The 15,853-nt window shown below is 41.3% G+C and overlaps 1 protein-coding gene across 1 annotated transcript in view; it reads right to left on the bottom strand.

Annotated features, from left to right (window-relative positions):
• Positions 1–2,661: 2,661 nt before the first annotated feature.
• The window catches only part of LOC119745133 (tetratricopeptide repeat protein 37-like), a gene marked incomplete at its 5' end in the record, with an annotated part of 30,989 nt that continues 17,797 nt past the window's right edge, over positions 2,662–15,853 (bottom strand). The window contains 17 exons of the mRNA XM_038221357.1: positions 2,662–2,916; positions 3,965–4,094; positions 4,212–4,339; positions 5,464–5,601; positions 6,184–6,339; positions 7,005–7,111; positions 7,403–7,537; positions 8,328–8,442; positions 9,355–9,405; positions 9,947–10,019; positions 10,465–10,511; positions 10,785–10,959; positions 12,016–12,139; positions 13,007–13,134; positions 13,485–13,562; positions 14,075–14,168; positions 14,872–15,016. Coding sequence (XP_038077285.1) covers positions 2,842–2,916; positions 3,965–4,094; positions 4,212–4,339; positions 5,464–5,601; positions 6,184–6,339; positions 7,005–7,111; positions 7,403–7,537; positions 8,328–8,442; positions 9,355–9,405; positions 9,947–10,019; positions 10,465–10,511; positions 10,785–10,959; positions 12,016–12,139; positions 13,007–13,134; positions 13,485–13,562; positions 14,075–14,168; positions 14,872–15,016 — 1,899 coding nt within the window. The remainder of the gene's footprint in view (positions 2,917–3,964; positions 4,095–4,211; positions 4,340–5,463; positions 5,602–6,183; positions 6,340–7,004; positions 7,112–7,402; positions 7,538–8,327; positions 8,443–9,354; positions 9,406–9,946; positions 10,020–10,464; positions 10,512–10,784; positions 10,960–12,015; positions 12,140–13,006; positions 13,135–13,484; positions 13,563–14,074; positions 14,169–14,871; positions 15,017–15,853) is intronic.

Raw genomic sequence — 15,853 nt, 5'->3', positions numbered from 1 at the left:
AAAAAGACAACAGGATTGTACAAATTGAAAGTGTTGGGAGACTGCACAGAAGTTAACCATCGCTAATCACACAGATTTGAGTTTAGTGTATCTGCTATGATTCACAGCACCTTTCGTATTCTGTTTTGTTTCTCCCATATTTAATTTTGCATTTTGTTCATGGAGAATTTGAAAGCTCACAATTTACTTTTAAGGGGCCATTGAGAAGTTGTTTTAGCTTTCATTTGTATGTCTTGCTTGTTTTTAAAATAAGGTTTAGGGATTCATTGTGTCACTTTAAAGTTATGAGTATGGAACTTTCCGAGCATGCTATCATTGTACACTCGCAGAGGCCCCCTTTAATGGCGACACCATTGTGTATGCTGTTGAGCAAAGCCACTGCCCCATGTGGGATTAACTGGACAATAGCTAACACAATGCTTCAGCCATTGATGGGGGCCTCTTGTGAGTGTGCAGTGATAGCGTCTCATAATGGTCTGCCTACATTAACATGTAGCCAAATGTCCTCACAGAACTTTAGGTGTTTTTTTAAAATCTATTTTGATTTCCACGGCTTTATAAGCTATATTCATGAATTTCTACTATGTGTAAAGTACAATTTTTTGAGAAGTAAATAAAACAATGAAAACAAAAATGAAAACAAAAATGAAAACAAAACTAAAAACAAAACATAATATCTGCAGTACATTTATTGAGTTCTCATATTTTTGTTATTGAATATAATATAATAATAATGTTGTGCTTAAATAGCGCTTTATACTATAAGGGCTAAAAGCGCTTCACAAACCCCTATTCATCAGGCCATGAGACCAGTTTCTGCAGCAGCTCGAGATCAGCGCATTCTGGTCTTTACCTTCACATGTACCCATTGATACTCCTGGGTGGAGAGGGGCAATTGTAGTAAAGTGTCTTACTTAAGAACACACAAGCCCCACAGTGTTCCCTGCCATGGTTTGAACCCACGTACAAATACCACGGCACGTGAGTCGAACTCCGTAACCATTGGACCACAGCGTTTTAATTGTTAATAATATAACAGCTAAAACTTGTCAAAGCTACAAAGACTAATTATTATGTCATATAGGCCTATTGGCACATTTTATTTGTACCTTCCCCTTAAAAGAACCCTGCTGATCTGCATCATAAAGAAAATTATTCATGCTCATGAGAGTGTACTCCTACTGTACTCGCACACAAAAAATTACCTGTGGCAAGGTACTCTAACACATGGGAATATTCTGCTGCTGAAATTTTAGATCTTTTTAAGAGGTAAATGCAGGTAAAGAACCACTTTTCTACTGCTTGGGAGGCTTCAGCATTTTTCTAATGCCTAGTTTGATAGCAAAAAGTCTTTGAGAACATCTGTTCCCATTGAAATCAGCTCGTACTCGCGAAAATGTACTCGTACTCATGGATACAAATTGCCTTGTACTCGTAATCTGCCATGAGTATAAGTATACTTATGGAAAAAGTGCCTTGTACTCTTAATCATGTCAAGGTTCTCGTACTCAGGACAAAGTAATCATACTCGTACTTATGGAAATGTACTCGTACTCATGGTAAAAAAATGCCTTGTACTCGTACTCGTAATCTGCCATGAGTATGAGTATACTCATTCAAAAAAAGTGCCTTGTACCTCTACTCTTGATCTTGTCAAGGTTCTTGACTCATGACAAAGTTCTCATACTCGTACTCATAGCAAAGTATTCGTACTCATACTTGTAATCTACCGTGAGTATGAGTATACTCATGGAAAAAGTGCGTTGTACTTGTACTCTTAATCATGTCAAGGTACTCATACTCATGGCAAAGTACTCATACTCATGGCAAAGTATTCATACTCGTACTCATGGCAAAATACTTGTACTCACACTCTTACTCATGGCAAAGTATTCATACTCACACTCTTACTCATGGCAAAGTATTCATACTCGTAATTATGGAAATGTACTCGTACTCATGGTAAAACATTGCCTTGTACTCATACTCGTACTCGTAATCTGCCATGAGTATGAGTATACTCATGCAAAAAAAGTGCCTTGTACTTCTACTCTTGATCATGTCAAGGTACTCGTACTCATGACAAAATACTCATACTCATACTCTTATTCATGGCAAAGTATTCATACTCGAAGTATGCAAAGAAATGTACTCGTACTCATGGTAAAAAAGTGCCTTGTACTCATACTCGTACTCGTAATCTGCCATGAGTATGAGTACACTCGTGCATCTACTCTTGATCATGTCAAGGTTCTCGTACTCATGACAAAGTACTTATACTCGTACACATAGCAAAGTATTCGTACTTGTACCTATGGAAAAAATTTGCCTTGTACTCATACTTGTAATCTGCCATGGGTATGAGTATACTCATGGCAGAGTACTTGTACTCGTACTCATGGCAAAGCACTTGTACACATGGAAATGTACAACACTGATGAGTACACTCTATCACTATATATTTCAAATATTTACTTAATAATAATAATAATAATAATGGCTTCTTGTAGAGCGCTCATGTCCGTCACAAAGTGACACTCCTGGCGCTTATTATTACCCTGGCTTTAGCACGGCTGCCAATTACGGCGCTCAAGCATTCAAGGAATTTCTTCCTACCAGGTACCCATTTACTACATCTGGGTGGAGAGAGGCAATCGTAGATAAGTGCCTTGCCCAAGAACACAAGCACCATGTTCCCAGTCAGGATTCGAACCCATGTACCACAGCACACGAGTCGAACACTGTAACCACTTGACCATAGCACCCTACTTTGTTATGGAAATATGTTTACCAGTGAACACTTTGCAAGCAAGCACTGGGATCTAGTATAACATCAAGGTTTTACGCTGATGGCACAAGCTCCTGGAGAAGTTGAAGGTTTGGGTCCTGCTCTTGCACGGCTTCCTCTATCAGAACCTGGAGGGGAGGAAAAAAAATTGTTCGCAGCTGAAAAAAAACCTTTACTAGTAAAAAAAAAAAAAAATTGTTTTTCTAATGGATTTTTTTTCGTCAAGGAATTGCAAATTTTTAAATATTGTTTGTGTGTTCCATGCTTACTGTTGTAAAAATCTCAAATATGCATGCAGTAAGCTGATATGTGATGCGATCAAGCTACATGAGTCGTTTGTCGGGAATTTTTATTTGGAGATACAGGCCAAAATAGGGCCACTTCATCACATCACTTCATCACATCTCTTTGTGTTCCGACTTCCTTTCACAGAAGTAATGCTGAGATTGTGCTCCTTTCAAATCTGTAATAAAAAATTTTTGACCGGGGTCGACAAACGACTCATTTAGCTTGATTGCATCACAAATGTTATTATTATTATTTATTCAGCATTAAAAACACATACAAACAACAAACATTCACAAAATATAAAAAAAAAAAAAACAAGAAAACAAAAACGAAAGCCAGAAGCATATGTCTGGAATTTAAAAAGTTTACCTAAAAAATGTGGCCCGAAGGCCTTAAATTCCAATACATCTGGCTACACACCAAAAAAATATAAATCTATAAAAATCTATAAAAGTGTATTAACAATAAACACAATTAACAATTAAGATTATCCCCACAATTAACATCAAAATACCACGATGATATCTAACAAGATGAAAATAAACCAAAAAAACTGGTCCAGCAAAAGGAAGGGGAACAAAAAGAAAAAAAATGTCCCCACATTAAAAACCAAAAAAAATGGGGCTTAAAAGTTGGCTCAAACTGTTGGCTCAAAGGCGCACCAACTAGACTGTAGCTGGTTTGAAAAAAAAAAAATCATATTAAAAATTAAACAAAGTAAGTGTTAAGCGGAATTCTATCTAGTTTTCAAGCAAACAGGAGTGTACATAGAAAACTTATCAACTTTTACTGTACATGTACTCTTTACCAAAGTGGACAATTCCTGGATTAAAAAAGGAAATGATATTAAAAAGTTCTAATGTGTAAACTCATGCAAGTGAATCTCACCTGGATAGCTTTTGTGTTTTTTTTGCCCAGGTAGTGCTGCATCATGTGATACCTTGCGACGGAGCGCCCCAAGTTCATCTTCTCTCCCGTGGACATCTCAAGAACCTGCTGGAAACACCCCTTAGCTTGCCTACCAAAAATTAAAATTAGTAAACTTTAAACCAAGACAAAATTCTTAGGAATGTTAGGAATTACAGGCTATCAGTGCCATTGGATATGCACAAGCAAACATCTTGTACAGGCTCACCTTGCATTGCCTTTGTGCTGTTGTAGGAGCCCCTGCAGTAATAATGCTACAGTGCATGTGGGTTGTAGCTTCAATGCCTCGCCGGTGGCCTCCAGCACCAGAGAGCTCCAGCGATCCTCACTGCTTGCCTGAAATTAAGAAGTGAGTCACTGAGTCACTGTGAGTCACTGAGCAACTGTGAGTCACTGAGTCACTGTGAGTCACTGAGTCACTGTGAGTCACTGAGTCACTGTGAGTCACTGAGTCACTGTGAGTCACTGAGTCACTGTGAGTCACTGAGTCACTGTGAGTCACTGAGTCACTGTGAGTCACCGAGTGTGTCAGCACTCTGACTCACCTTAGCTACTCTGAAAGCTAGATGGGCCAGTCTGAGTAACGGTACCAGCTGCTGTCTCTGTGAGTTGACCCAGCTCAGTCTGTCGGCTGACTCACTGTGAGTCACTGAGTCTGTCAAGTTACTGTCAGCACTGTGACTCACCTTAGCTGCTCTGTGAGCTAGATGAGCCAGTCTGAGTAATGGTACCAGCTGCAGTCTCTGTGAGTGGACCAGGTTCTGTTACTAGGCGGACTCACTGTGAGTCACTGCCGACAGTGTCGGTACCAGCTGCTGTCCTTGTGAGTAGACCAGGCTCTGTCTGTAGGCTGACTCACTGTGAGTCACTGACAGTGTCAGCATTGTGACTCACCTTAGCTGCTCTGAGAGCTAGATGAGCCAGTCTGAGTAGAGGTACCAGCTGCTGTCCCTGTGAGTAGACCAGGCTCTGTCTGTAGGCTGACTCACTGTGAGTCACTGACAGTGTCAGCATTGTGACTCACCTTAGCTGCTCTGAGAGCTAGATGAGCCAGTCTGAGTAGAGGTACCAGCTGCTGTCCCTGTGAGTAGACCAGGCTCTGTCTGTAGGCTGACTCACTGTGAGTCACTGACAGTGTCAGCATTTTGACTCACCTTAGCTGCTCTGAGAGCTAGATTGAACAGATTCTGTTACTAGGCTGACTCACTGTGAGTCACTGAGTGTGTCAACATTGTGACTCACCTTAGCTGCTCTGAGAGCTAGATGAGCCAGTCTGAGTAGAGGTACCAGCTGCTGTCCCTGTGAGTAGACCAGGCTCTGTCTGTAGGCTGACTCACTGTGAGTCACTGACAGTGTCAGCATTTTGACTCACCTTAGCTGCTCTGAGAGCTAGATTGAACAGATTCTGTTACTAGGCTGACTCACTGTGAGTCACTGAGTGTGTCAACATTGTGACTCACCTTAGCTGCTCTGAGAGCTAGATGAGCCAGTCTGAGTAGTGGTACCAGCTGCTGTCCCTGTGAGTGGACCAGGCTCTGTTTGTAGGCTGACTCTGCTGCGGCTGCCATACTCTCCTGCTCATACAGCTTGGCCAACAACTGAAATAACAAAATTTGAAAGTTTTCTAAAATGCCAGTTTAGCGAGTTTGTCACATATTCCCAATAATATGTGCTTATAAAGTGCACCTATCTTCCAATATTGATGTTGAACTCCTAAAATGGTGGGCAGTGCCAGTTATTGCAAGGGGCCTGTTTTTTTTGTTTGCAGGTCCCAGAGGGCCAGTCTAGTGTCATCTTTGCACCTGACTGACTGACTGACTGACTCCCCGACTGTCATTCGGGTTGTAGACTTGGGGAGAGAGCCGGGCAGTGCTAATGTATAGGATAACCCCGTAATGCCAACGAACTGGCTCAATCCCGCCCATTGTGTAGACCAGATACACGAAAAGACTTCCAGTAAAAGCCATTCTGAATAAGCCATTTTCAGTATTTCAACTGTGCATGTGCACAATGATGTGGGTCACTGGTAATTCAGGATAATCGAACGGTCATCGAAGGCACATGAACGCGCACGGATCCCGGCGCACGACGCTCGCGTGTTAATTACAAGCAGAGGTGCAAGGGAGGATAGTTGGCAACAAGGGATCACAAACTCTCGTCACAGATATCTCTATACCGACCTGCCACGCTGCCGATGTTTGGCGCGCCGTTCTGGAGATGACAGTCCTGAGTAACTCCACGCTCTGACTGGAGACGTGCTGCATGCACACCGCCTGGGCTTGCAGGAGCTGTAAGGCTGACTTGATGTGTGGTTCAGACTGGTACATCACCTCCAGCTGATAAACAAAAAAAGGAAAACATTTGGCAAACCTTCCTAACAAGCAGCCAGAATGGAAATGCCCATGGTGGCAGCGTACACTTCCATCTCTTACAGTAAACTGTCTATTTATTTCATGGTAAAATTTTTTTTATTGTAATATATCTTAAGTTACATGTAGCTACAGCATGACACAGATGTCTTCCAGCAATCACCAATCTCTTTAATTTGTAACCATAACTACAAGATGTACAGCTTCAAAACAATTTTCTATTTTGTTATATGAGACACCAGTATATGAACGCTGTTTTGTATAAAATTTCGAGCTGAGTTTGAAAACAAGTCACCATTTTTTTTAATGCTGCATTGTAAACTGTAAAAATATTGATAAAATTTATTTTTTGAAAGTACTGGAGCAATTTTGGAAAAAAACGAAACAAGGTAAATATGTCAGTTGGATGACTGTACAGGGTTGGAGTCTTACTTAAAACAATTATAACAGAAATATATCTTGTTTTTCTCCCTGAAAAAAGGAATAAATTGCTTTCTGACTGGATTGACCTGAAATATAAAAACCACAAAAGTTAGATGGCCTGAAATTTCAATGCTAACAGGATCCTTTTCAAAAGCAAAAAAGAGAAACAAATTTGGCCTCCTTCAGCCAAAAGAAGTAAATGTAGCTACCTTTCTCGTGAGTGCGTCGGCTCTTTGCAGCCTGCCCTCGTGCATCAAGCTGACAACAACTTGAAGCCCCGCCCACTGATGAATGGCCGCATGGCCACACCTCTCAGCTGATAAGAACAGAGAAAAAAAAACAGGTTTCACATCAAATTTTTGTTTCTTAATTTATGATGACCGAAACTATCAGTGTCAGTTTTTTTTTTACCCTTTCACTCATTGAAGTCCAACTTTTCAGATTTGAATTCAAGTATGTTGCCATGCAATGTTTCGTGTGGGAGGGGGGGGGGGAGCAGAGATGTTTAGTATTGGTATAACCTTAACAAGCATTTGGGACAAATCTTTCATTTTGATTTTAGTTCTAACAGCTACCTCAATATTTCTAAAGTGACCAGCGTTCTCACCCCAAGATTGCACGAATGTAGCCAGCTTGGAAGCCAAGTTGTTGTCTGCGTCATCTTGTCTGTTCTTCTGTGTGCTGTTCCATATACCATGCGATAGAAAGCTGGCACTAAGGGAAGCCCAATTCTCCATAGAATCTGTCCAAAAATAGAGAAAACAAATGTAAACAAGACACACTGTTTATTATACATCCCTCCCTTTCTGTAAGCAAATTCAACAAAGCCCTGCCATCAGTCGCATCATTGCAAGTGACTGTTTTTAACAGTTAAGTGCTCCCATGCCTTATACATAAAGCAGGATTGACTGGCTGTGACTGTTTACGTAAGTTGATACAGCTATGCTTTGACAGTAGGTGATTGATAAGCCAGCTGTACCTACAAGTTACCTCTTTTGTCTGTTGATGAAACTTGACTAGTCACAGTGCTTGAGAAATATGATCCGAGTGTTGGTGACTAGCCTGTGAGTAAGTTATTGGAGGAGAAGTGTATTGAATTTCTGACTGTGACTGATCGAACAGTAGCATTTAACAAGGCCAGAGTTAAAAAAAGGTTGACTATTAAATTCTAGTCTTTCCAATTAAACCACAATGGGAACATGACTACCTGGTTATAATAATAAGTTGAACAAATTTTTTTACTGTAGCAGGATTTGTACCTACAACCTTCGGATTACCGTATCGGGTGCTCTACTAACTGAGCTACTAACTAAGCTATCCAGCTCTATGTTGGCAGTTCCCCATTTTGTCCATGTCTAGCGCCCTCAAACAAAGACATTGACAAAATGGGGAAGCGCCAACATAGGGCTGATAGCTTAGCTGGTAAGAGCACTGGAACAGCAATCCGGAGGTTGCAGGTTCAAACCCCGCTCCAGTCCATTTCTTTGTTCAACTTTTAAAAGTTCTGGTTTCGAAAAAGGCCATTCTCTCACCCGGGTAGAGATGGACTGCCTTCTGAGCAGCACTCAGGCACCGCTGATGGGCAGGGGTGGACCCACCGTGCTGACCGACGGCCAGAGTGGCCAAAGCATAGGTTGACACCGACTCCTAGAATGAGAGGGTTTGGAGGCAAAAAAGTGAAGTAGGGGCCAGTCATGTTACGGAAGGACCTCAACTTTTCTGAGGTTTTACAGGGTACCTCGGGATTCAACCCTAAGTTACGGCTTGTTTGATTTTACATTCTTAACTTGGAAGTCGTGTTAGTGTAACCGTGAAAACTGACTCACTATGGGGAATCAACTCGACACAAAGAATTTAATACAAGACCAGAACAAGAACTATTTTATTAAGAAAAGGAGTTTAAAATGAAACAAACTTGAGACGAAAAACAAAGTTAAAACTATTATATAAAACTGAGATAAAAAATCCTTAAACCAGATGATTGTAGCAGAGCAAAAACACACAGGGCAGGCGTTCCCAAGAAAAGGGGAAAGAGAGGAAACTCGCGAATCAAATACAACTCTCTTCTATGCCGCTGGTCTGCTAAGTGAAAGATCTTTGGACTTACAGGGTGGCAGAGCACATGGTCTTATCAAAGGGGCTATTGTTCTAAGGGGTCATGTTACCGGGGGAGAGGGAAAAGTTAGTCAGGGGTACACACTTCTATGAAAGGGAAGGGAGAAGCTAATAAAAAGGGGTGATTTACTCAGGGGGTCTACTCCTATCCTAAAACGCTACAAGAAATACACTGAAAACTACAAGTTAAACTTGGCTCTGCCACACTAGCAGTAAAACAATAACAATAAATCGTAACAAAATCCCATATCTAACAATGCGGCACAGAACCTATCAATAAAAAGCAGGGATGTAGTCGAGTTCTTCACAAGTCTAGTCACAAGTAACAGTGGATGAACAATAAACAAAAGGAATGCCTTTGCCAAAGCTCCTCTGAAGAGGTTGTGAATTGAATTGAGACTGGATGACATTAGATTGATTACAAATTAGAGACTTTTCTCTCACCTTTGACACTTCTTTATCCTGGAGGGCTGCACGACTACAGGTGACTGCGGCCTGCAAAACATCAAATAAATGGAGACATTCAACCATCAAATTTCAATCAGAATTTGTCAAAGTTTTACTGGTCCCAGAGAGTCAGCATAGTGTCCATCTTATAGGATTACCCCGTCACACCAAATAAAGGGACTAAATCCGGCACACTGTTGAGACCGCATGCACGAAAAGACTTCCAGTGAAACGCCATTCTGAATCAATTAATATATTGTGTGCTTTGGGACCAGCTTACTATGCGTCCCTTGTCTTGTTTCACTCTTGTTAGTGGGCAATTCTGTGAATTCAGACGTACTTGTCAGACACTTTCATGAGCTGCTGTTGGAAAAGTATATGAGTAGAAAACAATTACAGACCAAACTAAGGTACCACCTCGGCCTTGTACATCATGTAGTCGGACATACTCAGAGAATTGGATTTTACAGAATTGTCCTATTATGACTCGTAATAATAGAACAGCATTTATATAGCGCAATATGAATCAAAGACTCCTCAAAGCGCTGTAGGCCATAATGCAATGGTAACAAATCCAAAGCCAGTTTACCTTTGCCTTTGCAGGTAGAAGTTGGAGAATAATTTCTGCCATCAGTCGCCACAGCTCAGGCAAACCGGGATGCCTGTAGTAGGTTTGAAAAAACCTTTGTCAATGGGTGACAGCTACACACATTTATATACACATAGACGCCAGCCGTCTGCATAAAACCGTGTTTTTTGGAAAAGTATGAGCAAAACGATAGTTGGCAGCGCGCATAACCATGCAATGCACGTTCAATGCGCCTAGTGTGCAACGCGCTTACCTAAAGACATGTATTGTACATACTTTAAAATGCATTCTTTTGTTTTGGCAAAAATGTTTTGTTGCTCAAAATCTGAATGAAAATGTTGGGTACGGCATTGTTTTGAATCTCTGTGAACCAGATTTGGTACACAAGGAATTTTTTTTACAATCGAAAAATAGCAGCATAGAAGCTGCGTCAGCTTCCGGTTCCAATGGTTCCAATGCTACTTACTGGCCAGTGGGCGTGGTTTAAACTGAACTAACGAACAGGATTAAAGACTCACCTTCCTGTTGCCTTGGCAACCTGTCTGCAAGCAAGTTGAAACTGACCCTGAAATTAAAAAAACAGAATGTTACTTTCAAAAGGGTTGCAACATAACACGTAAACAAATATTTTCCGTCCAACTCTGGTAACTTTAAAAAATTTTTTTTAGATGCTTTGGCCTAGCCATTTAATGGAACTGCTTAAGTACAAAAACGTGCTAAGCAAAGAGAATGTCGGCTAAGCATAAAAGAGTAACCAGCCAAATCTACGGCTTGTTATATTGACTGCGATGGTTCCCAGCTGACATCGCTTAAAATTGGCTACGCAATATTTTTATACCTGGATAGCGTACAGCACAGCCCCGGCAAACGCCACATCGGCCACGATGCCCGGCTTGTCTTTGAGTTTCTGCAGTTCAGCCACGGCAGCCGTGGCCAGGGTGTAGTCATCCTGGTGGACGCCCAGGGCCAGTAGGGCTAGGAGGCCCTCTGGTGCCGGCTCCGACTCCTGGGAGCTGTGGGATAGGGGGCGGAGTGAGGAGTTTACATTAATCACATGAGGTCAATGTGCAACAAGCCAGTTTGGTATCTCGATGAAGTAGTCCATGTCAAAGGTCATTCGGGATAAAATTGCTGACATTGATGATACGAGATGTTTTACAGACGCCCATTCTGCTTGTAATTAACACGCAAGCATCGTGTGCCCAGGTCCGTGCGCATTCATGTGCCTTCGATGAGCGTTCAATTATCCTGAATGACCCGTGACCCTTATCATTGTGCGCATGCGCAGTTGGAATACCGAACTGGCTTATTCTCCAGTGAAATGGATGTTGAATATAGTTGATTCATGCAAAATCATCACGATTTCATGCAACTATCTGCGGGAAGTGAATACTTCGGGCACTTGCAATATAATTTTTTATGACTACAATTGATGACACTCGTTTTTGCTTTTCTTCAAAGTATGGACTGGCATTTCAAAGAATATATTCATTTAATTTCTAAGTAATTTTATTAAAAGTGAGTAAATTAAATCTCCTTTTGTTAGACCAGTCACAGTCAGTCAAAACTTCAATCCTGTTCCCCTGCCTTTAACACAGGCTAGTCACCAACAGTCAGGTCATATATCTTGTAGGCAATGTGACAGTCAAATTCCATCAACAGACAAAAGCAGGTGACTGGTAGGCACAGCCGGCTTATCAATCTCCCACAGTCAAAGCATAATTATATCGGGTGTCATAACAATCACAGCCAGTCAATCCTACTTAATGAAGGCATGAAACACTCAACTGTTAAAAACAGTCACTTGATTTATCTTGACCACTGGGATGGCGTACCTACGTATAAAGTATGTCTACTTAAACTGCTTGTATATAGTTCTCAGAATAATACTTTGCAGCAATTTCAAAACCATTTTTTGAACAAGTCTTCATATTTTCCCCTCATATTTTCAAGATAGTTTAAGGGGGGGGGGGAGGCAGAATTCTGTCAAGAGGTTCTGTAGTGAGTCAGTAGAAGAAACTCGAGGACCAGGAAGAAATAATACAATGAATTTTAACTGCAGAACCTGCCTTTGGAAGAGCAGTGTTTTGGCCCGGTTGTTATCTCCACACTGAAATGCCACCATGCCGAGACACGCTAGCAACTGGGAACGGACCCCGCCGTCGCTGGCCAACTGTAGGGCTTGCTCGTAAGCTGTTACCATGGAAACCCGAACAAAAAAAAAGAAGATTATAATAAGACATGTAAGAAATTGGAACATGGCGCCGAAATTGGTCCATAATTCAGAAGGAACTTAAGGATGCAACATTATAAGAAAGGGTCACAATTAAAATAATAATAATAATAATTTGGGGACTAATCATCATTACTCGCGTCTGAGAAGCTGAATTGCGAAGGATGCGGCTACAACGTGGTCCAGCCGCTGGCATGTAAAGGCGCCTATGGCTGCCGGCCACATCGACCCATATATGACCACGGAGCACAGCCTGAGATTGAAAGTGTTTGATTTTTCCGGAGGGAGGAAACCGGAGGGCCCAGAGAAAAACCCTCGTGGCACAGGAGAGAACCAATGCACAACTCTACTCACGTATTGCATGTATGGTCCGCTGACGGGATTCGAACCAGGGCCACAGTGGTGAGTGGCGAGCGCTTTACGCACTAGCCACCCATGCCACCCTTTATGGGCAAATACTCTAAACTTCTCATTAACCTACACCATTAGAATGATCAAAAAGTACACTTTCATTTGGTATATGGTAGACACATGGGCAGAAAAAACATGCTTGTTAATGAGCACTGAATCACTCTGTATAGCCTACAGTGAGTTCAATACATGTAGCTTCACAGTGAAAATTTTGCGCGAGCGTCATAAATGTGAATGTTTTGCTTTTCCATGTAGCCTGATTTTCATGTTGAAAATTCCCCACAAATGGCATTCAAAACCTTTCTTTTCCATTGTCTGAGAAGTTACTGAGTAATTTGTACTTGGGTACCCAGGGTTTTTTGGGTACCCCGTTTCGATACACAGCTCTATAGGAGATTGCCACTGCTATAACTGACCCTGGTAGCTAGCCTGCATGTTCCCCGTCTTGTAGAGAGCTAGGGCCAGGCAGCAGATGTCTTGTAGGCGAATAAGGGGAGTGATGGCTTGAAACTGTTTGACAGCTTCCTCATAGCGCCCAATGGAACTGATAAAGAGAAAGTAGGATAGTGATTCATAAACATGTTACGAATATACTTTGTGTACAGCTGGGCTCCGGTCCCTAAAAACAATTAGTACAAAATGACACAGCCAAGAACACTTTGGGCAAGACGCTATCTCATTAAATATCTGGAATAAGGTGTAGAAAAAGTCCCTTGTCTTGTAAATTAGTCACAGGATTCTGTACGTTTCTCACTAAAATTTTCAAAATTGACCCCGTGGTTTTGTAGTTATAAAACAGTCAGACAGACACTTTTTTGGGACATACTGTATATAGGCCACAAGTACAGTGCAATTTTTCTTTTTCAGAGAAATAGGCTAAAAAAAATTAATTACCAAAGACTTCGGGCATGATTGGCCATGGCTAGGTTCAATCTTTCTTGATCGTTGCTATCATTCATGAGCTCCAATACTCTGTCCAAAAAACAAAAAACAAAAACAAAATGGGGGAAAAAAATTTTTTTTTTTTTGACCATTTAAAATATGATGCTTTTTCATAACAAGGCAAGATTTACCTTCATAACCAGCCAAAGACTAATGGAAAACTCTGTCTCTTTATTTAATAAACATTTTATAATAATTATTTTTTGTTAAATTAATCAAATAAAATTCCTTTTTTTTTCAAACTTTGATTGGATTATTTTGCCAAAAAAAATTACTCCACTCATGTAATTTTGGAGAAGTTCGCTAATTTTCCACTTGGAGTAACTTTTGCTGAAATAAATGACTCCGAACAAAACTACAGACAGTCATACTCTTACGATGACCATACACAGCCTCAAATTATATTCATCATATTCATAACAAGAATCAGTTAATACTGGGAATGAAATAATGTGTGTTTGATTTTCCAGAGATTTTCTGCAAATGTTTTGGGACAAAACATATTGGTTGAATGATTCTGGCTACATTTCTCAACAGAATACCTTGCGTAAGCCTTTTCAGCACTCTTGTGCAGGCCTTGTCGCTCCAGAAGCAGTCCGTACATTGTGTAAGCACATGCATCAGTCTGGACTCGATCTGAAAAGACAGATTTCGTAAAACAACTCTGCTGCTGAACAAACACAATCAATTTTTAACCAGTTCGCGCCGGATCACATGTATACACGCAAAGGTTTTGTAGTATTCGGAAGGGATGACGGAAAAACACACAGGAAGTGAGGCCAGAAATATCTGTCAGCGACCCGCTCGCAGAGATGCCAACTTTACAGACTACAAAATAGTAACGATTCTTCCTGCAAAGAGTAATGCTAATGTAAATACATAGAACAGTCAAGTTTAAGAGTAACCACAGTACTTTTCAGAGTAACCACAATGTTGGTGTATAGGACAGCTGGAAATTTCAAGAGTAGTATCCATGCCTCAAAATCTAATACTCCAAAAGAGTAATGGTTGGCATCTCTACGCTCGCAGCGAGCAAGGCCGGAAATATGAGTGCACTGCCCGAGGGTGATGGCTTCAACCCACCTGGCACTGAGGTGGAGTAAAAAATTATCCCAGGCCTCGTTCCATTCTTGTCAAAAATAATCCCAGCCAGAACTGGTTAAAATGCACAACCCCCCTCTCTAATTTAAAATGAGAGAAACACATCATATTCACTTTTTGTCGCCGACATTCCCATTTTCAAAAATTTTGTGAGTGTACAATTATTTTCTAGCAAATTCAAATATTTTGGACACTTTAGAATCTTCTTATTGCAAAAAAACATGGCTCATCTGCTGACCTGTGACCTTGTCCAGGCCGACTGTTGCCATGGAGACTGCATCCATCTGGACAATGTTGAAACGGTAGCCCTCCGAGGTCTTGTCCACGGAGGCATCCAGGAGGGTTTGGCAGACCCAGTGGGCGTAGCTGATGGCGCCCTCGCTCTGTCAGACAGAGAGAGGAATTGTCCGATCCAACATCAACTATGGCCGTGTCTGAATTACTGGCTACGGCTAGAAATTACGCACGTGCCTATGGAAGCCGCTACAGCCGCTTCCCATACAATCTTGTGTAATGTCAAGCCGTAGCCAAGCAAATTCGGACACGGCTTTAGCCGTAGATTGCAGACCAGTTAATAGGTCTCTCTCAACTGACGTCATTTCCTACAGACCAGGGCCCAATTTCATAGCGCTGCTTAACAGCCGACTTTGTGCTTACCGAGCTTCCATCTATTTCATAGGAACCATTAAGCAGTAGGCACAGCAAAAGCATGCTTAACCCCAGAAGAAAACTTTGCTTAAATCAGAGACGTAACAATAGAAATCTCCATATGTACACAACCGTTAGCATGAAAAAGTGCCTAAGCAGCAGCAGGATTTTCTGCTCAAGTAAGCACAACTTTTCTGCTAACTGTTGGGCCCCATTGGGCCAAGCAATGTGCATGGGCATTTTCGTATTTCGAACACATTTCAAGCAACAAGCGCATGTCTGGAACATTTTCAACACTGCGCAATGCGTGCTTGATTGCATAAAATACACAGTTCTCCTACAGAGATGGCCGTCACTGAGAGAGACCTTCAGACTGCCATAGACTTCAGTGATAATAACGCCCACTTCCACAAAAATCATGAAAAATACTTACAACTCTCCAAGGTGTTCAAGACGCACATCAAATTAAAGCTTATTTCATCATCTTTCATTTTTGTTCAATTTGTGGGTGGTTACCCGATGACTTTGGGGAGAAAATTTCATCCAAAGATGATCACCCCTAAAAGCAGTCC

Source organism: Patiria miniata, unplaced genomic scaffold, assembly GCF_015706575.1.
Source record: "Patiria miniata isolate m_02_andy unplaced genomic scaffold, ASM1570657v1 HiC_scaffold_7, whole genome shotgun sequence".
Classification (NCBI taxonomy): Eukaryota; Metazoa; Echinodermata; class Asteroidea; order Valvatida; family Asterinidae; genus Patiria; species Patiria miniata.
Note: the sequence above shows the minus strand (reverse complement) of the source record. Positions and strands in the feature narration are given on the sequence as shown.